Source organism: Amblyraja radiata, chromosome 11 (genome assembly GCF_010909765.2).
Source record: "Amblyraja radiata isolate CabotCenter1 chromosome 11, sAmbRad1.1.pri, whole genome shotgun sequence".
NCBI classification, from domain to species: domain Eukaryota; kingdom Metazoa; phylum Chordata; class Chondrichthyes; order Rajiformes; family Rajidae; genus Amblyraja; species Amblyraja radiata.
Window position 1 is genome coordinate 56137559 of NC_045966.1, and position 26015 is coordinate 56163573.

The 26015-nt window shown below is 42.3% G+C and overlaps 1 protein-coding gene across 1 annotated transcript in view; it reads right to left on the bottom strand.

Annotated features, from left to right (window-relative positions):
- Positions 1 to 26015, bottom strand: part of dock2 (dedicator of cytokinesis 2) — a 703541-nt gene that overhangs the window by 634234 nt on the left and 43292 nt on the right. Inside the window, exons 2-4 of the mRNA XM_033029960.1 lie at positions 6425 to 6508; positions 4275 to 4315; positions 2327 to 2382 (exon numbers count right to left, since the gene is read on the bottom strand). Of these exons, the coding sequence (XP_032885851.1) occupies positions 2327 to 2382; positions 4275 to 4315; positions 6425 to 6508 (181 nt within the window). The remainder of the gene's footprint in view (positions 1 to 2326; positions 2383 to 4274; positions 4316 to 6424; positions 6509 to 26015) is intronic.

Genomic DNA, 26015 nt, shown 5'->3' on the forward strand with positions numbered 1-26015 from the left:
TACACTAATTGGAAGGGCTTTACTAAGATGTTCCAGCTCAGGTCAATCCACAGATATGATATCAAACATGCAGATCATGAAAATATAACGCAATAAGTTTCACCCTAAAAATGTCCAGACGGTTTGATCTGCAGCTTTTGGCACATTGGCCTTCATCAGCCAGGGAATTGAGTTTAGAAGTTGGGAGGTCATGTTGCAGTTGTACAAGATGTTGGTGAGACCGTATTTAAATATTGCATTCAGTTCTGGGCACCATTTTATAGGAAAGATGTTGTCAAGCTGGTAAGGCTACAGAGAAGCTTCACGAGGATGTTGCCAGGACTAGAGGGTCTGAGTTACAGGGAGAGGTTGAGTAGGCTCAGACTCTATTCCCTGGAGCGCAGAAGGATGAGGGGTGATCTTATAGAGGTATACAAAATCATGAGAGGAATAAACCAGGTAGATGCACAGAGTCTCTTGCCCAGAGTAGGGGAATTGAGGACCAGAGGACATAGGTTTAAGGTGAAGGGGAAAAGATTTAACAAGAATCTGAGGGGTAACTTTTTCACACAAAGGGTGGTGGGGTGTATGGAACAAGCTGCCAGAGGAGGTAGTTGACGCTGGAACTATCCCAACATTTAAGAAGCAGTTTGACAGGTACTGTACATGGATAGGTCAGGATTGGAATGATATGGGCCAAACACAGGCAGGTGGGACTAGTGTAGCTGGGATATGTTGGTAGTTGTAGGCAAGTTGGGCTGAAGGGCCTGTTTCCACACTGTATCATTCTATGACTATGACTCTATGCTTGCAAAGAATTTGTTTCATTGATGAACAAAATATGTTTGTATTAACCAAGGGCGAAGGGTAAAGAAGGTTATTTCACTGGAAAGCAGCAATTATTGACATGACAGTGTAGTCTCAGCATTTTTACATTATTGTTTCCTGCATGTTATCATTTTCCATTATAATTTTCCACTGTTTTAATATAGCTAACAAATTGCCTAATTTGTTTTAAATTGCCAATAATAGTTAATTGCTTTGGATGCTCTTTTTATAATGATCAGGCACAAAAAAGATTTAGTACTCAATTCAACCCCCTACTTCGAGCTACTTGAGGTTTTTATGCACAAACTTTAGCAATTCTCCTCACTCATTCATTCAATGTCTACAGTGCCTTTGGCAGGAACTTGCCTGATGCACATCCAAACTAGTAAACGTCACAAGGTGCCCTCCAAACCTATCTTCATAACCATTTGGTTTCATCTCAACCATTCACTTTGAGCTGCTAAGTAAGATTTTCTTACAATTCCTTTTCTAGAGACCCTACACAGTTTTATTTTTGCATATATTTGGATCTTCTTTTTCATACTTTACTACACAACCATTGACCTGACCTAGTGATAACATTTTAATATGATCATGACCATTTACTACAGCTGACGTTTATCTTTAATTTAGATAATGGCTGTTGAACCATGCCTGAGGCATGACAATACATCCAGTAGTTGTTTCCCAGTGGGCAACCAGAACTCCATAATAGTGAGAGGTAATATTGTGGTTAAGTTATTAGACAAGTATGCAGAGTCCTGTGGCAAAGATGTTGGTTGCTGACAACATATCTCATATATAAATGAATAGGCAAATAAATAAATAGATAGACAGATACATGAATTCATAGATAAATAAATAAATACGCAGCTAGATAAATATTTCTTACTTGGGTACTCAGAGAAAATCCTGATTTAAGAGTGCTGGCAATGAGTACATTTTGCAATTTTGCAAGTTTCAAGGCTGATGCATCAGTTGGCATCTCATCAAACCATTGCCAAACTAAATGCAAGCTTATTTCCATAATCAGCATTTGTATTGTTAATTTTTAAACCATCGGTTTCACTTCCATTATGAAGGAGGGATACTGCTAAATGCACTTCAAAGTCAAAAGCTGCAGCCCGTAGATATTGATGGCTTCCCACCCCTCCATCTCTTTGCATAACTGGCCCCTGCAGTATAACTGCCGATTACAATTCTAAGAAAAATACACTACTTTCTAATCAATCCATCTCCATATCGGACGTGCACTACAAACAAAAGCAAATGCAACTTACATACAAATTAACATACAGACATAAGGAACTGCAGATGCTGATTTACAAAGAAAGACACAAAGTGCTGGAGTAACCCAGTGAGGTCAGGTAGCATCTCTGGAGAACATAAAATGATCCATTGCAGTACACCGTCTTTCTAATTAGCTGTTTACTACACACCAGCTTGCTGCAAACAGTTTAAGTGAAAGCTTCAGAAATCGTCAATGGTGACATAAAAAGATTTAATTTTTAACTCATACCCTCTTTTCTCACTGATTGCTTCTTTGACATGAACGAATGATGCTGGAAAAACCCCCTGCAAAGTAAAGGAGGTTACAATTAGCGATGCAATCACTGATGTCTATGCCACATTCATGACTTTTTGAAATATCATTATAAAAGTGAATCATGAAGAAAGGGTTCGATTCCCCATCATGATGCATTGTCAGCATTGAAATTGTCACATAAAATCACTTTTCTATCACTAATATTTAACGTTTTATGGGGTTTTTTAGATATTGAGGCGGCACGATGGCACAGCGGTAGAGTTGCTGCCTTACAGCACCAGAGACCCGGGTTCGATCCTGACTACAGGTGTTGTCTGTACAGGGTTTGTACGTTCTCCCTGTGACCTGCATGGGTTTTCTCCGAGATTTTTGGTTTCCTTTCACACTGTAAACACGTACAGATTTGTAAGTAAATTGGCTTGGTATCAATGTATGTAAGATAGTGCTACTGTGAAGAGATCGCTGGTCAGTGCAGAATCGGTGGGCCGAAGGGCCTATGTCCATGCTGTATCTCTAAACTAAACTAAACTAACAACACAGGAACAGAATGGCGACCATGGGGCAATTATGAAATGTTAGCTGGGAGACAAGATCATATGGCTTTGATGTTTAAGAAGGAACTGCAGATGCTGGAAAATCGAAGGTAGGCAAAAGTGCTGGAGAAACGCAATGGGTGCTGCATCATCTATGGAGCGATGGAGCGTTGCCTACTTCCTTCGCTCCATAGATGCTGCTGCACCCGCTGAGTATCTCCAGCACTTTTGTCTACCATATGGCTTTGATGCCGAATAACTCAAGAGTCAATTCAAATCAAATAAAGACAATACTCTTTTCAAGGCCCATTAGAATGGTTGTTCCATGTAAGTTTTCTAAAAATATGAATATAAGGGTGCTGTCACTGAAAGCACTGTTGTACACATGGGAGCTGTCAGCAAAATACAGTTGATTTATTCAACATCTTACCCAATTTGTAGTTAGAGGGATAGGTTGCTGTGTCATATTGGAAGATGTCTTAACACAACATTTGGAAAAAAGAAACGCAAGCAAAACTTTAACTCTAAAGGTCAAGAGATTTGAAATTCAAGATTCCATTGCTGTTGAGCGATGATATTTGCCTCGAGCAGGAAAGCCTGTTTCAATAATGTTTGGTAAACTGATCTTGTTATGAGAACTACCAGACAGGGTATACATCACATAAGATACAGTTTATAAATGTGCTATGTAAATTAAAGCTAAAGGTTGACATTTCTACTGAAGATTTTGCCCTCTTAATTATGACTATATGTCTTGTATAATCTTTAGCAGGCATTTGTCACCTGGGGAAAGAGCAATCTGTTATTCTAACAAGATTTGCCTGATGCCTTGCTTGACAGTTAATGAAACATACCCATCTACAGGAAACAAATGAAAACTGCAGCCAAAGTCCTCCGAATTGAAGCTTGTAATGCCATTGTCTAGATTAGATGGAACATTTCGCAGAAGGGGAAGAATGAAAATATATGATTACTGGAGAAATGCTAAGGTTTCTGGATGAGCTTTGATGTATTCATGAATTGAGTAAGAGGGCCAGAAGACATTAGCTCTGGATGGAGGAAGGAGAATACGGAGAGCAGATAATTTCAACCACATCTTGTTTGCCACAGGGTTACATGTTTCAGCAAACCAGATTACAGGATTTACAAGTAGTTCAAAGACAAGCCTGGTTGTAATTGAAATGCTGGAAATTCATGCTCTCAGCAACCATTTTTCCTGTCTCTGTATTACTTAAATGCAATCCTTTACCAGGTTGTTATATTAATAATTGAATCAAACCAAAGCATAAATTAAGATCAATTTAATTAACACAGGAATTTAACCCTTCAAAAAAACTTGAAACAGCACACAGAGTCCATAGCTGAAATTCAACATGATGTTGCCTTACCAGTTGTGACTTGCTTTTCATCAAGCATCCTTTATACCAACCTGTGGGGAAAGATGAACATGGTCAAAAGTCAGGGCACAGAATCAGCTGTCAACAGTCTATATCAGTGCTCCACACAACCCTCTTTGCAAGGTGCTTCATCTAACTACTGTCATCATAAGTACCTTATGCACTTCTTTAACCTCCCCTAAATGTATTGGCATTGGTACATGTTTATTATTGTCACGTATCGCAAGATACAGTGTAAAACTTTGTTGTGTACCGTCCACTCAGATTATAACATACATGAATGAATACATTTGTGTATTTACAATAGCGCATTGTTTACTATTGCATTATTGGAGATGGGGGTGAGTTTTGCAGTTAATTCACTGCTTGGAGAAATAAAGAAATACAATGTGGAAAGCTCTGGTAATGTGGCAGTTCAGATCACTATAGTCCGAGCGCTGGTAAATAGAATAAGTATAGATAGATGCTTGATAGTCTGCATGGACATGATGGGCCAAACAGCCTGTTTCTATTCTGGATAACATATACAATTGACTCGAGTATGTCTTCGTGGACTGACTCCAGAATTCCAGACTGAACTATGATCTCCCACCCCCAGACTAGCAGTCCAAATCATCGCAGAACGAGGCCAGAAAGCAATATTTTGGCACATTTATAATTCTCCCATTGTTATTTTAACTAGGAGCAATGAATGGGATTGAGCAAGGTTTTAATCAGTTTTAAAACTGTGACTGTGGACTCCTGAGTCTTCCAACAACAGAACTGGCTTTTGCCAATCATCAATGTTGACTGATCTTGGGAAAATGATGCCGCGATATGTGAATCTGTCTACTACTGAAAGCCTCTGACTACTCCCCTGGAAGTCTGCTTCTGAGTATGGGGTATTTGGTGCAGGTCGGATTAACCAATGTTAGCAAACGTATCGTGAGATGGTAAAAGATGGTGATGCGGGGAATGGAATCTCGTACCTAGAGCCATTCTTTCAGAATAAGGAGTTGGCAATTTAAGGTGGGAATTGAGGAAAAATTATTTTTCCCAGACGTACATGAAACAACAGGATTCAGCAATTCGTTGAACTTTGAAGGATGTGTCATTGAACATATAGAATGGGTGGTTCATTTGAGTCGGAGACTCAAATAGCTGGAGTAACTCAGTGGGACAGGCAGCGTCTCTGGAAAGAAGTAATGGGTGATGTTTCGGGTCGAGACCCTTCTTCAGACTGGTCATAGATAAGTTATGAAGAACAAGCAGAAAAGTAGATTTGAGGCCAAGATCAGATCAGCCGTCATCTTATTGTATGACGGAAGTATGCCATGCGTCCTATTTCTGCTCATACTTCTTACGTCTCACGAACCCAATAAACAATTCATGGAGCAAACAGGATATTGGGAGGGATTTGCAAAAGGTTAGACATCCAAAATATTCCTAAGAGACAAATTGGGGGACTATGTTAATTGGTAATTGCCAACCTTCAGTGTTCTTACACAAAAGTTGAAACCATTATCAATTGACAGTAGTTATTGATTTATATAACAATTTGGAAAATACCAAAGAGAAAATATTTGTTCCTGAATATTATGTTGAGAATACTCAACGCATTATGTATCCCTTGTGACAAGAGACATAAGGATGATGTTCTGGTAGTAAAATGTTATCAACCTGAAACATTATTGGTTTCCGACTCTACAAATGCAGACTGATCCCCAGAGGATTTTCAGCATTTTCTGCTTTTAATACAGATTTCCATAATCCATGTCTTTTCATCTTTTTGAGATTTTTCTTTTTTGCCCCAATGTTTTCTGGCTGATTTTCCTTGACATTATTAGAAATAGATAGACATAGACATAGAAAATAGGTGCAGGAGGAGGCCATTCGGCCCTTCGAGCCAGCACCGCCATTCATTGTGATCATGGCTGATAGTCCATTATCAATAACCCATAGACATGACTGGGTATATATGAAAAAAAATGTCTATGTCAATTCAAGGAATTGATTGGGAACCGATGGGTTTCCATATTATATCTGTTGAGAAAATATGCATTTCAATTTCTGTTATATACAACAAACAGTCCATTGAGTTCCCTGCTGCATTTCTTCCTGATATAACCGTCCATCGAGCTATTATTTATTTTTAATGTTACCTTCACACTTTTCCAAGATTTGCACAGTATCTCCAACGCATAGGGAGAGATGTCGATCCTTCTCAGCCTCAAAATTAAAAATAGCTAGAAATAGTAAAACAAAATCAAAATCAGAATATGCTATTAGGAAGCAACATTGGCCATTTTCAGTTTGTACAAGTTCTCTGCAGTGATCTGTTTCAAAATAATGCAGTTATACATCACCGAGAAATTATATACACCATTTGCATTGCATGTTGGTTCATTCACTGATCTCCAGGGCGGTACGGTGGCACAGTGTATGAGTTGCTGCCTTACAGCTCTTGCAACGCTGGAGACCCAGGTTCGACCCCGACTACGGGTGTTCTTCCCGTGACCGCGTGGGTTTTCTCCAAGATCTGCGGTTTCCTCCCACACTCCAAAGAGGGACAGGTACAGTATGTAGGTAAATTGGCTTGGTGTACGTGTAAAATAATTGTTCCTAGTGTGTGTAGGATAGTGTTAATGTGCGGGGATCGCTGCTCGGTGCAGACTCTGTGAGCCGAAGGGCCTGTTTCCACATTGTACAGTATCTCTAAACTAAAACTAAACTAAACTATAAGGTTGTGCCCACAATATAACATGCAATGAATGATCTGTGATAGTATGGGATATCTTTTTAATATTGCAATGCTTCATTCGTATTTTCAGATGATGCAATCGTACATATTTTTGCATGGGAATTCTCTTGACCCAAGTAGTTAACTCTGTTTCTCTTTCCACAGAGACAGCCTGACCTGCTGAATGTTTCCAGCATTTTCTGCTTCAGTTTATTTCTTTCATCACCTCCAGTAATTTTTCAGTTTGGAATTTTCCAGTCAAATCCAGATGGAACGTCCATGTGGAAAGGACATTAGGATTTGGGGATTACGAAATGTTTGCAGAGCTATAGATGGAATATAATGTCAGGCCTAGACTGACCTCCACACAGCACTTTACAAGGTGGCCTACCCTGCAGCCTCAGCAGAACTATAGCTTATAATGTCATCTATGATCTATGTCTAATCTATGCTCTGTCCTGCTGCACTCCTATCTTCTTTTTAACCAATAATAATTTATTAAATTATTTACAATAATACGTACAATACTAAATTATTCAAAACAAACCCACTACCACAATACAAGTAAAACAAACTTTCCTTAAAGAACTATTTTCCCATCCTTATTAAGGATTCCACCCCCCGCGGTGCCCAGCGGTCCTGGAAATCCCAAAAGGGGGGCCGTGGATTGCGTGTAGTCCCTCTCTAGTACCACCTGGGCATGGTCTGACCCCGGAAAAGGGGCAGGCAGCCGGCTCAGACAGAGCCCCCTTCCTCCTGGCACCATGACTCGCGGATGGCCAGCTTGGCCAGGCCTAAGAACAACCGAATCAGGACATATTCAGCCCTACCCTCTCCCCTAATCAAAGGGTGTCTAGAGATGAGGACGGTGGGTGTGACGTGCAGCCAGAAGGCAAGGAGCAGCCCCTTTAGATATTGGAACAGGGGCTGCAACCTCACACACTCCATATACATGAGGAACACAACTCTTCCAGCCCGCAAAAGTGGCAGGCGGCTGGCGAGTCTGTGAACCGGGATAGGAACAGGATGTACGGTGCTCCATGCTCCGACTTGTGATTTAGTCTGCCTTCTGCTCTGTAATAGTACCAAGCTCACAAGAGCAAGATACTTTATGACCACTTTATTCCAATGTGCAAAGTTGCTTGATGTGAAAATAAGTGCATTTGCATGGATCTGAGAATACCAATGAAACATTGCAGCTTTGAAGGGCGCAATTCTACTTTTGTACAATTATCCTTTGGAAATTTCTTAATGGTCAGAACTTTATAGATTAACAAATGATCCAATTAACTTGGCAAGACCTGACACCAAGGCAGCAATTCAAAGCAATATTAATAAGGAAATAAATTGACAATTGTAACACAACAATATTTTGCTGGAAAATAGAAATGGAAATAGATTACCTTAAATTACCAGATAATTATCAGGTCCTATGTTTATGGTGGGTGAGTCATTGTTTTAGAGTGACATTCTTTAAAATCCTCTTTCTAAATAAGTGTCAAATGGCAAAGCGTGAAGTTGCCCCAATCTTTTGCAAGTTACCAAAGTGAGCAGATGGCGGTTTCTATCTCCAGTTGTCCAGCCACCTGCAATCATTTCCCAGGCACCATGGGACTCAGTGACATGTCCAAGCTGCTCAGTACCAAGCCTGGCACTTCAACTGATGGAGCCACTTCCCCTTGTGCCAAAAACATTACCATCTTAAACAGCCGCAAGGAATCAGAGTCTCCAAGATATGGAGCACGGACATGTAATTTAGTGGTTTTATTGGCTTTCTGCTCCTTGCTAAAGGATAGGGACAGCTGGACTATAGACCACAAGTTTAGTACATATATTGAATTAAACCATCAGAGAGTATGACAAATTAGCTGACATATTCTGCCAACAAATTAAACATTGGTGAGTCAATAAAACAAAGAACAACTAGCAGAATGGCTATTGGTAAAGGAAGAGGTGCACAAAGCATGTGAACTGGAGGAGAATGGATGAAGCAGATAATGGCAAGAGGAGAGGGAAGAATTGGTTAGGAAGGGAAAGGGGAAACATAGAATGTGTATATTACAGGAGGCCATTTAACCCAATGTCTCCACACTGGCTCTCCACCAGAATAAATCATTCATTTCCCATGCCGGCACTTTCTCTGTAGCCCGACGGATTTTTCTCCACCATATATTTATCCAATTTCAACTCTCAACAGGGAGCCTGACCGTGGACAGCTGTGTTCTCCACCAAGCCGCAGAGTGCTAGCAGCATCAGTGACACTGAGATGTGTCCCGTGGGAGAGCTAATGCATGCTTTATTTATTGAGGTGAAAAACTAGTCTTGGTCTCTGAACCCCTGATCAGCAGCAGGAATGAAAATGGAACCAGGTGACGTGGTAATGGTGGAGAGAGATACCTCTTGAAGGTCAGTGGAACCTGCCCCCATCACATCAGCGGGCAGTGCCATCCAGATTACAACCACGCTGTGTAAATAAAATTCATCTTGTGTTATGTCTAATCCTCTTTCCTTTATATTATCCCTGTAACTTCTGGTCCGTGACCCTGTTCACCAATGCGAGCTGCTTTCACTATCCACTCTGTCCAGACCCTTTATCATTTTATATATTTCCATCAAGTCAACCCTCAGCCTTCTCTTCAGCAAATAATATCCAGTCCAGTCTCTCTAAACTATCTGTGCAACTGTATAGCTTCTTCCAGGAACCCATTCTCTAAAATCGTTCCTGGTTCTTCTCTAATTCTGTCACTTTCTTCCAATAAACACATTATTCCAGTTCACGCTGATTCGGTGCTTTATAAAGAGTTAGCGTGACCTTGACCTTTCTCTTCATGCTTCTTTGGATAAAGCCCAAACTCGTATATGCCATATTAACTCCTTTCTCAACTTCCCTTGCCTCTTTCATTGATTTGTGTCTCACTGCTCCAAAATGTATTTTAGAGCAGCAGTACCCTTACAGTATCCTTTACCATTTATTGTCTCTCCCAAAATACATCACTTAACAATGAGAGTCATAGTGTTGGAGTCACAGTGTCGTAGAGCGCAGAAATGGCTCCTTTGGTCTATTAAGTCCAATTATCATTTTACATTCTGCAGTCGCATCACACCATATTCAAAAAAACATTGAAAGATTATGGTCAGCACCCCATAGTTTTCTCCAAAGGTGCATCCTGTGGGGTAAAAGGAGCGAGTGAATAATATTAATATAATATCAAGGGGGGGGGGGGGGGGGTTAGTGTGTGTGACGCCGAACTGCATATTGAGGGGATGGGACCTAACGGGTCCCTCTTGGTCTATAGAGCTATATAACTAAAGATTAACATCATTGTTGGGGAAATAAAGTACAGGCACGACCTGACGTATGGGATGGATGACTACATTAATAGATACGTAGATATGCAAGCAATTCTTTAAGCCCACTGCTTTATTTTGAGTTGCTTGTCTCAGCAGCAATGCACTACTGCGCATGCAGCCATTTTCTGTAAGCTGGTCAGCTTTTCTCATAGATGCTCCCACATGGTCTTCATATCAGAGCTCCCATGTGGTCTCTGCATTGGAGGTCCCTCATGGGCTCCACATTGGAGCTCCCTGATGGTCTCCACATCAGAGCTCCCTCATGGGCTCCACATTGGAGCTCCCTGATGGTCTCCATGTCATAGCTCCCTCATGGGCTTCACATTGGAGCTCCCTCATGGTTTCCACATCAGAGCTCCCTCATGGGCTCCACATTGGAGCTCCCTGATGGTCTCCACATCAGAGCTCCCTCATGGGCTCCATATTGGAGCTCCCTGATGGTCTCCATGTCAGAGCTCCCTCATGGGCTCCACATTGGAGCTCCCTGATGGTCTCCATGTCATAGCTCCTTCATGGTCTCCCACTGGTATCACACAGTACAAATGGTAAATTTACCTATGCGCAGATGCATTTCCGTTTCCGACTTGTATAACATCTGACTTACTCAAGGGTTGACAGGAACGTAGGTAACCCTTACTTAAGTCAGTGAGCGCCTGTACCTGTTAGGGTAAAGAACAATGTGTCGAAAGGAAGTGCAGATGCTGGGTTAAACTGAAGATAGACACAAAATGCTGGAGCAACTCAGCGGGACAGACAGCATCTCTGGAGAAAAGGACTCAGCGGGTCAGATGCATTTCTGGAGAATAGGATTCCAGAGATGCTGTCTGACCCACTGAGTTACTCCAGCTTTTTGTTTCCACTAGGGTAAAGAACAAAATGGAAGAACAGGTGAACATCAAAAATATAACAGTCAACATCTTCTTCAAAAAGAAAAGTCTTGCTTGGCCAACCTCATTGATTTCTTCAAGCAAGCAATAGAGAGAGTGGGCAAGAGAAGATTAGTAAATGTAAATATTTAGTAGCCATGAAAGAATAATGCATGAAGGTGTTCACAATTAGAGAACTTATCAAAATGAATAATTAGCTGGGTTTAAGGCAGAAATTGCAGAAGTGTGGGGGTAAAATTTTACAATTCAGACTGACAAAATAGAAAGTGTCTGCACAAGGAACAGTGCTGAGAACTAAAATGACTTGAAATTTATACAAAAAAATAAAAATTGGAATAAAAAATATAATTTCTTGAGGTGTAAATAACATCAATATGGGGCTGGCTGGTAGAATCATTACCAGTGATAAATTATAGGAACGCATTAATATTCATGCAGAATAGGTGCATAGTTGGCAATTTCATTTCTGCATTAACAAAAGGTTGCATTCTTTTGAAAACAAATTAAGGGGTTGTCAACACTGGGAAGATCAGGAAGAACATTTTAAAGAAGATTCTAAAACCTCTGCAAAAAGGGGACATGATCAGTAAACAAATCTGGACAAATAAATAAGGACTTACTTTGTGGTTGGAATATAAAATTATCGAATTATTTAAAAAGTGCGAATCTAACCTAAATCTAGGGAATAAAATAATTTCTCTGTGTAATTATACAAATGCAGTACACAAGTTAATGAGCCTGCAATAAAAGTAAAGTAACACGAGAGTTGGCATGCAATGAAGTAGTGTGAAAAATATTGGCCAGGAAATTCAGATATATTAAAGGTAGTTTCTTCCCCCTCATTTCTAAGTATCTGAAATTTGATTTATTTCCAGTGTGGAATGTAAATGCCACCCAGAGGATTTGTGCTATCTGGAAACTCACACAAAACACTTCCAACTGAGATTCCACCAGCACGCCTAGCATGGGTTCTGTATCAGATACACAAGAAAATATCATTTCCTAAGCAACACTCCCTCAATAAGTCTCATAGGGACAAGAATTCCACAATGTTCCAGAAGTGCCTGTCATTGGTAAACCCACGACAACCATGTTTAAGACTTTTGCTCTCGATTGCAATACAACTCTTGTAAGACCAATTACTTAACTTACTTCCTTTGCAAATTTCCCCACCCATACCAACACCCCTCCTCTTTCATTGAATATCTTCTCACTGATCGTTGTTGTAGGAAGGAACTGCAGATGCTGGTTTAAACCGAAGATAGACACAAAATGCTGGAAGTAACTCAGCGGGACAGGCAGCATGTTTGGAGAGAAGGAATGGGTGATGTTTCAGGTCGAGACCCTTCCACACCTTACACTTCCTTATCTCTGTTTCTCCCTCTCCTCTGACTCAGTTTGAAGAAGGATCTCGACCCGAAACGCCACCTATTCCTTCTATCCAGAGATGCTGCCTGTCCTGCTGAGTTACTCCAGCATTTTGTGTCTATCTTCCCACTGATCCCTGGTCAACCCCTCCAGTTATCCCTAACCCTACTGCCACTCCCACTGTCACCAACATATTGAAGTCAAAGGGCAAATTGCGAACTAACCAGAACTTAGGCCTGCCCCACTTAGGCAATTTTTTGGGTGACTAGGCTGTCACCACATGGTCGCCAGGGTGTCGCCTGGATAATCCTGAGTGGTCTTCTCAGTTGCCCAAAGAGTCGTAGCGCTTTTCTGGTCGCCGCTGGATTTTCAACATGTTGAAACATTTTCAGAGACAGTCGGCAACAGTGGATTTGACACCAACGAGCGTAGCTTGAGTTCTCCGTGCTGTCGTAGTTGTCGCCAGGCTAACGTAGGTTGTCGCCAGGTTAATGTAGGCTGTCGCCAGGTTAACATAGGTTGTCACCGGTGCTGACTTCAGTTTTTATTGTTGTTAAAGTAATGATTCTATTTCAAATTTTATGTCGAAAGGGGGTCCAGTCGCTGTTTTTTCGACGACCTGCTACGACTATGACAGTCGCCGAATAATAACCTAAGTGGGACAGGCCTTTTAGGTGGATGTTGCAAGGATTCGAGGGCCTGAATTATAGGGAGAGGTTGAGTAGGCTGTGACTCTATTCCTTGGAGTGCAGGAGGATGAGGGGTGATCTTATAGAGGTGCACAAAATCATGAGAGGAATAGATCAGGTAAATGCACAGTCTTTTGCCAAGAGTAAGGGAATCGAGAACCAGAGGACATAGGTTTAAGGTGAGGGGAAAAAGAGTTAATGAGAACCTGAGGAGTCATTTTTTTTATACACAAAGAGTGGTGGGCGTATGGAACGTGCTGCCGGAGGAGGTAGTTAAGGCAGGCATTATCACAACGCTTAAGAAACATTTAGATAGGTACATGGATAAGATAGGTTCAGAGGGACATGGACCAAACGCAGGCAGGTGGGACTAGTATAGATGGGGCATGTCGGTCCGCATGGGAAAGTTGGGCCGAAGGGCCTGTTTCCATGCTGTATGACTCTGACTCCATATAGCCACAAAGTAGTAGAAACAGCAAACTGCTAATGCTGGTTAATACACAATATATTCTAAGACTATAGCCATGCAATGTCCAGCCTTGGACAACTCAGTGACCTTACAGAGGACATTTTAGGACATGCATCGATTTCTTGGCCATTGAACTTTGGTTCGATCACAAATGGATATCAATATCCATTTCTGATGAACGTTTGATAAAAAGAGAAATGAAGGAACAAGGATGACAAACAAAAGATTTAAAAGAATAAGAGCAGTACAATGATGGTATATTTATAGAAAATTATAACTGGACTGGGCTTCTAATCTACTGAAAGTAGAAAGCTGAGGGTTTGTTTAACAGATATATTTGAAATAACGAGTGCCATTGATAAAATTAGAGCAGTGGTTCCCAACGTGGGGCGTACGCCCCACAGGGGGGCAATTTGATTTTTAAGGGGGGCAATTGAGGAGGTCTGGGTCCAAATTTTCGATTTTTATTTTTTTGAATTTTCCATCAGGTAAACATATGTAGTTTATGTTTCAGATGTTAATTTGAGTAAATACATTTTTTTGGGTAAAAAAGGTCTTTATTGTGTAGTTATTACATAATCACCGCGCCATCGCTCTTCATATCACCACATGGGGGGGGGGGGCATCAGGATTTCAGAGGTGATTAGGTGGGGCATGGCCAAAAAAAGATTGGGAACCACTGAATTAGAGTCTTAGAGTCACAAAGTGATACAGCGTGGTAACAGGCCCCTCGGCCCAACTTGCCCTCACTGGCCAACATGCCCCAGCTACGCTGGTCCATATCCCTCCAAACCTGTCCTGTCCAAGTAAAAGGGAAAGAAAAAGAGAGAAAGAGAGGAGAAATAAAATTGGGGCCAGAATATCAAGTAAGCAGCGAGAAATTAAACACAGAAGTTTGAAAAAACTTTGTTTTCACAAAACAATGAGAGACCAATCTTTGGAACTTGTCGCAACAGGACGGAGATAAATTGCATTGCTTATTTTGGCAGTTATGGGTTGTTATGTTAGCCTAGATGGAAACAGAATGAGTGACATGGACTGACAGTTATTACAATATGTTTCTGTCCTGTGTATTCTCTGTAATTCAGCGTAAAAAGCGATCTGGCCCTTGAAGCAATTGTTTCCAACAGACTTCCTTTAATTTCCAGTGGCCGCAGGGCTGATCCCAGCTTCCCTCAAGGAATCCTGGCCACAGCTGAGACCTCCGCACTGCATTTACCTTGCCCAACAAGCCGTGAAATGGAAGTGTTCAGTTTTGCTGCTCCATTAAAACAAAAATAAGTACATTTCATCTCTACCATTTATGACCACAGGACATGTCAAAGTGTTTTCAGTCCCCCAGGTAAGTTGTGGAGTGAAAGCACAGCTGAAATATACAAAACATGGCAGCAAATCTAGACAAAGACAGCCGTGCAACGATGACCAAATAATCTATTTTTCTAGCCTTTGTTCAGCAATGTAACTATTGCTTCAGCCAACACAACTCCCACAATCTGCTTCAAAACAAGCTGTGAGATTTTAAACAGTCACCAGAGGGGTAGGCAAGTCTTGATGTAATATTTCACTTAAACAAAAACACCATTTTCACTCTCCGAGCACATTCCCAGAACTGCAATGTGAATCTATTATTTGTGCTGAGGCTGTGGAGTGAGACATCAAACCAGAAATTGAAAGCCTCCACTGAGTTATACCTGGCACCAAAACAGTGGGTGCTTCATAGACACAAAATGCTCGAGTAAAGCCTCTGTCCCACTTAGGAGACCTAAACAGCAACTTCTGGTGACCTTGCCTGCCGCCCTAAAAAAAAATTAAGGTCGAGGTGACCTGCAACCTCCTACCACCTCCCACGCATATGTTGAAAACCTTCCTCGACTACGAAGAAAACCGGCTTCGACTAGGCTTGCGACAAAAAAAATTATAGATTTTTAAAACCGCAACCTATTTTTAGTCGAGGCCGGTTTTAAACATGATGAAAAAATAGCAGCAACCTAGATGAAGCCTCGACCACGCGGAAACCACTTGACCATTCGGGAGAGTGACCTCCGGTGACCTCATGGAAACCTTGGGTGACGGGCAAAGACACCAGAGATTGCTGTTTAGGTCTCCTAAGTGGGACAGGGGCTTAACTCAGTGGGACAGGCAGCATCTCTGGAGAGAAGGATTGGGTGACGTATTCTTCAGACCCTTCTTCAGTCTGAGTAAGGTCTCAACCTGAAAAATCACCCTTTCCTTCTATCCAAAGATGCTGCCTGTCCCGCTGAGTTACTCCAGCATTTTGTGTCTATCTTCAATGCAAACCAGCATCCTCAGTTCCTTCATACACAGCGGGCGACACGGTGGCACAAAGATAGAGTTGCTGCCTTACAGCGCTTGCAACGCCGGAAACCTGGGTTCGATCCCGACTATGGGTGCTTGACTGTACGGAGTTTATACGGTCTCCCCGTGACTGCGTGGGTTTCCTTCGAGATCTTCAATTTCCTCCCACACTCCAAAGATATACAGGTATGTCGGTTCATTGGCTTGGTGTATGTGTAAATTGTCCCTAGTAGTAAGATAGTGTTAATGTGCGGGGATCGCTGGTCGTTGCGGACTCGGTGGGCCGAAGGGCCTGTTTCCACGCTGTATCTCTAAACTAAAGTAAACTAAAGAATTCTGCATATGTCTTCTCTGCTGAAGTGTCTGATACAGACACTGGAGACCCAGAAATTTGTTGAATCTGGCAAAGATGCATGAAGCCAGTTCTTCTTCATGGAACTGCCTCTGGACAAATCAATAGCTCACAAGGGTATGGAATGTCCAGGGTGCTGAATTGGTTTTGAACTGTGCCTGACCCACCTTGCACCACTCTGGATCATGCAGCGATCATTGTGTAATCCGCACCCAGCTCCATGGGAAAGGAACTTCATGCAGTGAGCGGGCGTGGAATGATCGTGGGACAATGCCAATTGGTAAGTAGGGAGCAATGAAAAAAACCCTACCTGGGCTCCCAATGGTCAAAAAAGATATCAGGGAACAATTTTGTCCAAGGGCAATGAGGTTCCTCTTGGCCTTGGAGTGAAACAGAATAGTTTGTCCAGTCCAACCAAGCCTGCCTCTTGTATCTTGCTGTAAATTCCCACGCATTGAGCATGAAAATCACGCATTTTGCCAAATTCTCACGCTCTCACGCTGATCACAAATTTCTCAGGCTCTGTCGTGAGAAATTCTGTGATCAATGAAAATTTCAAAACTCATGTCAACTGCATGGGCCGCGGGTGTTGGAGAGCCGGGGTTGAGGGAAGGATGGAAGCAGAAGTAATGGCGGGGACAGATGCAGATGGGGAGCCGGGGCTGGCAAGTGTTTGCCGGGCTGGCAAGTGTTTGCCGGGCTGGCGAGTATTTGCCGGGCTGGCGAGTCGCTCGCTGCAGCTCCGGCCATGGAGCAGCTTCAGTGCAAGAGTCCGGGCCGTTGGAGGCGTCGGAAGTGTTATGCCCCTGCCGTGAGAGTGTCTGTGCCGAATTCAAGGAAATGGGGAAAAAACAGGAAAGAGGTACTGATTTTAAATGAACAGCCATGATCATATTAAATGGTAGTGATGGCTCGAAGGACCGAATGGCCTATTCCTGCACCTAGTTTCTATGTTTCTATGCTTGAGTATATGGCAATAAAACTCGACCACTTGATTTTGAAGCACTCGTTTATGGTGGAGGTATAATGTAGTCTTAGAGTGATACAGTGTGAAAACAGGCCCTGCGGCCCAACTTGCCCACATCCGCCAACATGTCGCAGCTACACTACCTGCTTTTGTTCCATATCCCTTCAAACCTGTCCTATCCATGTATCAGTCTAACTGTTTCTTAAATGTTGGGATAGTCCCTGCCTCAACTACCTCCTCTGGCAGCTTGTTCCATACGCCCATCACACTTTGTGTGGAAAAAGTTACCCCTTAAAAAGTTACCTCTTAAAAATACTTCAAACAAAAAAACATTGAAATCATATTTCTACAGTGCACTAAAACATGATTTTAATACATCAAATTTCAAAAAGTCCCTACCATGGGAGGGGGGACACCCCGCATCGCACACCCTCCCCCCACTCAGTTGCTCCACTCCCTCACCGGTTACACCCAAGGCCAGTGATCAGTGATCGCTCAGCCCCCCCCCCCCACTTTCAAAAACGCTCCGTGGCCCCTGGTTCAGACAGAGAGCACTGCCAGATGTGAGCAGGGAACTGAGGCCAGTTGTCCGTGATGTCTGGATCCCAATGCTCAGCGCTTCGTGTTTCGGAGTTGGCTAATGTTATTGATTTGTAATTAGCCTGATTTGTAATTAGTTGACAAAACCTTAATTTATTAATCCGGAATATCCATGGGGATGGGATAAGTATTATGTTAAAATGACATGCAAGGTCTGAGGCTGTCTGTCACAGCATACAGCACCGATAACCCATTATTTCCTTCAGTGAAATATTGGGAAGGTAGCACTATTGTCATTTGCTACTCAACTATTATGTTTGTTTACCTCACTGACTATATCTAACCCCCCCCCCCCCCCAAAAAAAATTATTTGACAGGTTGAATAGAAATGTCCCCAATCTTGTTGTTTTATTAATTGAACACGTAGATGAACATCCTCAAGGAGTGTAATCAGATGGAAACTGATTCAGATGCGATGTTTAAGAGCTTGTTCAAAGAAGGGGCTTATTTTAAAGGAGTGACAGAGATACTTGCAGGTGAATGTGTGAGTAGGTTATTACTTGTCTTTAGTTTTAGCTTGAACCTGGACATCTGAAGATTCAAAGTTTAATATAGTAATTGTGCTGATACTGACTACAACCAACCACATAATGAATAAAATACATTCCGGATGTTTTATTTTTCTGATGCTATTTAAACTTCACTTGGATTTCAATCACTTCAATGTAAAAGTAATTGGGAATGGGGACCATTGGAACAAAAATTTGACCTCGGTACTATGAACTGTAAAATAATAATATACGCATGTTGGTAGGTGCAATCAAAACAAAGATATTTTTTATCATTGTTGTGTTATGAATACCACAGAAAACATTATGTACTCTCAAGATCACATTTAATAGAATAATATTGCTTAAATATATAGTTATTGAACTTTGCATTTCGGAAAAGTCCCAGCTGATAGGTAGACATTAAAATACTGAAAATATTGGGGGTGAAAATGACTTCAGGACTGTTTGTTAAGAAAATGAAGGAAATTGTAACAGAATACTTATACAGCTGAGTGAGTATAATTTTATGGATGAGAAATTGTGTTCAACCAATTGATTACTTCTTTGTCAAAGTAACTAGCATGTTAGATAGCAAGGAAGCCAATGGATGTAGCAAATTTTGTTATACAAAATTTGGTCTATGAAGTGCCCCATAAAAGATTACCACATTAGATAAGCACCTGTGGATTTGAACGTAATAAATTAAGTCCAGGGGGTCAGATACAAGGCTTTATGTGTGGGCCAGATATATTGTCAGTGCAGAGGGGCTAGGAGCATGGCCAAGTGTGCATCCAGAGTCAAGGTCTGGAATGGCACTAGGTGTGCAGTCAAAGCTAGGACAATGCGAGTGTTCAGCACTGGGAACCTAAGCAGGTAAGCAGCCATGATCTGGGTAGAATAGGGGGCCAGGTGTAAGGCTGGACTCAGGGTCAGGAATGTGAGAAGGTATGTAACTGGAGTCAGGGTCAGGAGTAGTACCAGGTGTGCAGTGAGACCCAGGTTGGTCAACATGGGCCAAGTGTTTGATTATAATCTGATTTCCATACATGAATATACTAAGATCATTCATGTGCTGCACCTATTGATCAGAGCCTGGCTCTACTGTGGAATGTAATTAGGGATGTTATTTAGCCTAACCTTATTCATAGCTAATCCAATTTAAAGCAGAAATATTGCATTCAAGTGTAAGTTAAAAGACCCGCTACAGTATGCACCAGATTGCACAATTTCAAGATGAAAAATGCAAAAGCTCTGTACCAATGGGACACATAGGAAACATTCTATCTTGTCTTGAGGTAGGATTCAGGCCTGTCTCAAACTGCAGAGTGACTGCGCCCAATTCTATCCAACATTCCTGAGCCCTATGATTCATTGATACTGTGGCCATTTCCCACATTTGAGCCTTAATCTGCAATTCAACTGCAGGTCAAATCAAATCAAGGCGTGTTCCCACATTCACATGTTGTGCACTCATCTGTATATTCCAGGAGGAGTCACTGGATAAGCATCCTCATACAGCAGCCCCGACTGCAATACCACCTCATTCTGTGACATGAAGTGTTTGTGTTCCTTGACTTTGTTCGTTCCTCTTGCAAGCCTAAGAACTACTGAATCAAGAATCAAGAATAGTAAGATTAAGCGAGAACTTACCAGTTTGAAGTTTGATCTTTATTTTATGAGGAGTAACGTTGAGGGATTACGTGAAGACCCCGTCCAGTACGCATGCGTGTCAATCTTCAAATCAGCGGTGTGAAATCACAGATAACAGTTATTGAACTGAACATAGTAAGATAAGAGAACCATAATACCAGTTGAACTTTATGATAGAGGGCTGGGAGCGGAGGGCACGTTATCCCTCAATGTTACTCCTCATAAAATAAAGATCAAACTTCAAACTGGCAAGTTCTCATTTAATCTTATTATTTTACTTCGGAGTCACGTGAGTGACTACGTGAAGATTTTAAAGCTCTATGATTTCATGCCGTGGAACCGAGTCCAGGCGTCATACACCGCATCAGTAGGCCAATGATTTTTTTAATTTTTTTAATTTTATTTTTATTAGAAGTACAATAAGTTGGAGTAATACACACCACATATGTCTCATTACATTTGTTGTACCCCTTCATTTTTTGAACTTTAAAAAAGATAGAAATAAAATAAGTAAGGAAAGTGAGAAAGAGTCGTGAAGGTGCAGGAAAGTGTTGGGAAAAGAAAGCCCATTAGAAAAGGAGTTAGAGAAGAAAGTTAAGAAATAGACCCTAGAAAAGAAAGAAAGAAAGAGTAACAATCGCTCTATTATAAAAATAAAAACTCCGCAAAAAGGGATATACCAACCGTATTTTTCACCCCCCATTACCAGATCCAGGCACCATTTATTTTTCAAATTACTATTGCACCTTATGCTTGTAATAAGTCCATAAATGCAGACCACGTCTTTTGGAAGTGGTCTGCTTTGCCTGCTAGGAGGAGTCTCATCTCTTCCAGATGTAATGTTTCGAACATGTTTGAAATCCACATTTTTATTGTTGGTATAGGAGCATTTTTCCAGAATTTGAGTATAAGCTTTTTTCCCATTATTAGCCCGTAATTAAGTAAATTCTTTTAAAACACGTTTAGTTCAGGGAGTAGGCCAATGATGAGTGAACATTAAGAATGCATTCAGACATGACATAGATATAGACATGTTGATGCTATTAATGAATAATAGTGACAATAGTAACCTCCCTCAACCTGGAGGAAGTATGAACCATACCTAACATAGAGTTGGCAATACCCCTGATCTGGCAATAGGTTTATTCTGAATATTTGGACAGATCAATAGTTTGACCATCCTGCAACCGCTAGGATGTGGTCCATCCCTGCTGCTGAGGTATAGCGGTCCTGGTGGAGTGAGACTCAATGTCAATGTACACTCCTGTATATGCCAGACCCATATAACCATCTGGAGAAGGTTCGTAGTGATTCCTTCTAACAAGATTTTATGTAACTAATAATATTGCTGTCAGTCTATAAGGCTCTTAGGAACCTTGACATACTGGTGTAGATGTATGATCACATGCAACCCAAGGTCCATGGGATATGCAACATCTAGTTTGGTCTTGTGTCCCTGTCTAATCTGCTTGATTAATCATAATCAAAACATGTTATTATAGCCAGCAGATATGATCATCCTATCCAGTGTTGCAATGACTGGACCCGTAGCGCTGTACTCAGTGCCATGGCATAATCACTAGTACGTGAGTATGACCATGGACAGGGATGTTGCTGGTGCCCATCGGTGAAGTGACGTAGTACAATGTTAACAACCCATATCTCTGCGTCCTTAAGCCTGGGAGGTTTTAAGCTGACGATTCCTTCATATTCTGGATATCAGAGGGTGAGACCGGACAGAGTGGTTTATGTACTCCTCAGCCAAATGATGAGGAGGTACTTAAGGCACAGTAATGGAATAGTAACTCAATGTTATAATCCCATAAAACTGAATTTTAATGTGTCAGTCATCCGTGCCGAGTTAAACGTAAGGAAGCATAAACAATGCTTCCCATCTCCTATGCAGATTGCTGCTATTTGGTGCTATCCCTGCAATCTGTAGTGAGCACTCTTAACGCTTATGGTTTGACAACCCAAGCCGCAGAAACGATCTCTCAAGTGTCTGTAAGTCTATGAATTGATTATATCATGCAGAGGATGGTTTCAACATCACAACTGAACCAGCATCTTTTTATCCGGAATTAACCATGTAAGGTTTTATGTTCATTCTTCGCCTCAGCAGGAGCCATAGGTATATAACCCAGGCAGGCACTATGAAAACCCGGAAGCGGGAATCTTCCTGAATTTTGCAAGACCCGTCTATTGAGGCCAAATGGAGAAAGACATAAAAGAACATTCCTTCCTAGTGTAGCGAGAATGCACCCTTCGCCATTGTATGCCTCGTTCACTGTTGATTGAAACTGGATGCAAGCAACTCAATAGTTAGTGTTCTATCAATCCACATTGTCATTAAATACTTTGTGATCACACATTCATTCTGTGTTGTCATTAATTTTGCATAATAATACACCAGTGCTAAATGCGGTTTGGTAAAACTATCACCGGATACTTTGATTTGATTGTACCTTTGTGATGAACATATACCACCACCAAAGTGTATCACCTTGGACTTGTGCTTGCCGTATATGCATATCCACACACCCTTTAATGCACAGAATGCACCTGGTGTCCATTGGCAGTTGATACCATGACTGAACACTTGATAACTCATGCTAATCCCATCTGCCTCCGTAACTAGAGATGGTATTAGTAAATTACCCATCTTTGGGCAATATCATCAGTTTGGAAATGACTGAAGATTTACGGATAAGAGGTTTTAGTGGAGCAAAGCTGTCCATCCTTGTGACTTTGATTGTTTCAGCTAAAAAATGGCAGAGGTCTAATTTTTTGTCTCAGAGCTGATCCCAGACCAATAAATGGATGATTGTATCCCAATAATCAATAGTTTTAGTTGGTGTCAACTTAATTTAAATTTAACTGGACGGGTGAGAACCAATTCCTCAAATATAGCTATGTGGCTGATAAGGCTAATTTAGTAAAATACAATATGTTCAATATCATCCAGATTGGCCATGCTACTTATTTGTTAGCTCTGTGCAGCCGAAGCACTGATAGTAGTGATTTGATAAATAATCTGGAAACTGGAGTTAGCCCATTTTACAACGCCACTGAGTGTATCGTTGCCTCATCCAGATAAATTTCAAATATCTTCAACCCTGTGAGCGGAAATGATCACATGGAAGTTATTCAGAAAAGTCTATACTGCACATGCGGGTTGAGGCTGTTGACAATGATCAGTCCACATCCCATTCTTGTGAGCCTTGTCTTGAAAAGCAACTCCAACCATACCTGTGTGCAGTATAAACTAATCTAGTGTTATCCCAAACCAGTGTAAATATTCAAACCAGTTTAATATTACCAACTTGTATCCGTGACAGGAGACATCATCGATGTGGCTCCATACCTTTATCCGAATGGGAGGACTTATGCAACCCGACCCAGGAGCTGCCTCAAACATGTGTGCATGATTTTACACTTCTGCTCCTGAGAGGTAGAGGAGCTCGAGTACGAGGTTGGCGCATCTTCCAGGAAGGTCGTTCTGGGCTGTGGCCTAAAAAAGACCTTTGTCCTGGTTGTACGGCCTTCAAGCTTTCACCAGCTTCAGTTCATCGTGGTTTGCTGGTGGGTGCGTAGGGGTGCTGCCGTCGAAGATGTGAGGTCTTGCGTGATGATGTGGCCTTCCTGAACCTGACGGCCACTCATCGAGCTCCTGCTGTGGTAGTGTTGTTCCTGCACCCCCTGCACACTTGTGGTTTCTTCAGCCAAACCCCTGTCTTCAGAGTCAGCCCAGATGTGACTCCTAATGCTCCCCTCTGTCGAGGGAGATGCATTATGCAGCCCTCAATAAGGTGCTGCCATGGGCGTCCCAGGACCCCCTGGTGACTAATCTCCAATGTCACATTGGAGCTTCTGCTCCATCAACCGCTCCATGCGGGATATGCGATCACAGTTGCTCCCGCCGGCGGTGAGTCTTCACAGTCCGACTCGTCCGAGTCTTTGGCCTGTCCGAGTTCTGCTTGGCTTTACCACCAGTCTGAGGTGTCGATTCCGGCTGTGCAGGTGCCAGGTCGGAGACTGCTGATCAATAGCGATCCAGGTGCAGTCTACAGCTGCTGACTGCCCACAATTCCGCAGTCAGTCTGGATACGGTCCATTCCTGTAACATATTCTTACAAAATAGCACAAAACGACCTTCGAGTAAGGAATTTACCTGCATGTCCTTTTTAAACCTTCTGCTGCGGGGCAACGCTCCACCCGAGCCTGGTCTCGTGGTCGTGGTTTGTTACAGCTGGGGTTCCTCTGTGGTCCTTGTAGAAACACTTCCATTGTGGGTTATTTCTCCCCCGAGCTTTTTCTCTGCGGTCCCTTATAACAGGGCTTCTCCACAGTGTTCTCCAGTCGGGGCTTTCTTCCCCCCCCCCCCGATATGGGTATCCCCGCAGTAACTGCAGCCGGGATATCCCCGCGGTCCCTCTAAAAGGGAGAGCCGCGATTTACAAAGTTGGGGTATCCTGCTTCGGGGGGGGGGGGGGGTTATCCTGCTTCGGGAGGGGGGGGTTATCCTGCTTCGGGGGGGGGGGGTATATGAAGCCGCTGGTTTAACTGCCAGCGGCACAGTAGGTGACTTACTGCCGTCCGCTCCTCACATCCCGCAGTCTACGGAGCGGGTTCTCGGGTACCAATATGAAGCCACTGGCTCCACTGCCAGCGGCTCGAAGGTGAATCCACCGCCGTCCGCTCCCCGCTTCCCGCGGTCTCCCGAGCGGGTTCTCCACCAATATGAAGCCGCTGGTTCTACTGCCAGCGGCTCAAAGGTGAATCCACCGTCGTTCGCTACCCGCATTCCGCGGTCTTCCGAGCGCCTAGGTCCGTGGGCGGGATACCCCGTGACCGGGGTTCCCTGGAAGTTCGAGACTGAGGTTTCCCCTCCGTCGTGACTTTGCCCAGGACTTTTAGCAGGACCTCTAAGTAGAGGTTCCTGCAAGAAGATTTAAACCTGAAAGTTTTTTTTTAAACTTACCTCAGGTCTGTTGCTGGCAGGAGAATCACGTCCAACCTGCCAGTCGTCACGCAATGTGATAGACGATATGACACGCATGCGTACTGGACGGGGTCTTCACATAGTCACTCACGTGACTCCGAAGTAAAATCAAGAGTGTTTATTGTCATATGCACCAATACACAACAATGAAATGAGGGCAGTCAATGATGTTCCCCAACTCCTGTATCGAGGGAAGTACTAATGTAAAATGGGAATTGAAATCTAGAGTTTCATATTTATACCCAGTTACTCATCTGGTAATCTAATTACTCAATAGGGCAACATTCAGTCCTCACACTGAAATACTTACATTTCCTATTCATGATATACTGTTACAGCATGTCCTGCGTTTAAAGGTCTTATCCTTTCCATAAGGGGAATGGTAGAGATGCAATTAATCCCAAATCCAAACATTCTGGAACAATTGTATTGTATTGATCTGCCAAAGGGTTGAAGAGTGGCACTTCAGATTTTTCTTTGACAAATCTCAAAATATTTCTTTTAAACACATCAGCGAGGTCAATGGGAAATGTGTATATTGTGAGGCACTCAGCATCGATTGTATGTGTATAAGACAAACCCACATAAAAGAAAAGCAGGAGAGGGTGATGTGTCTCTTCAAGCCTGTTTCAGAAGGATGGTTTGCTGGTGCAGCAGTAGTGTTGCTGCCTTATAGCGCGTACAGCGCCAGAGACCCGGGTTCTATCCTGATGATGGGTGCTTGTCTTTGGGGGTTTGGAGTAAAAATTGTCCCTAGTGCAGGATACTGTTAATATGCAAGGATCACTGGTCAGTGATGACTCGATGGGCAAAAGAGCATGCTTTCCTGTTGAACTAAACTAAAATAGCTCAATAATAGGACTGAAGCTGT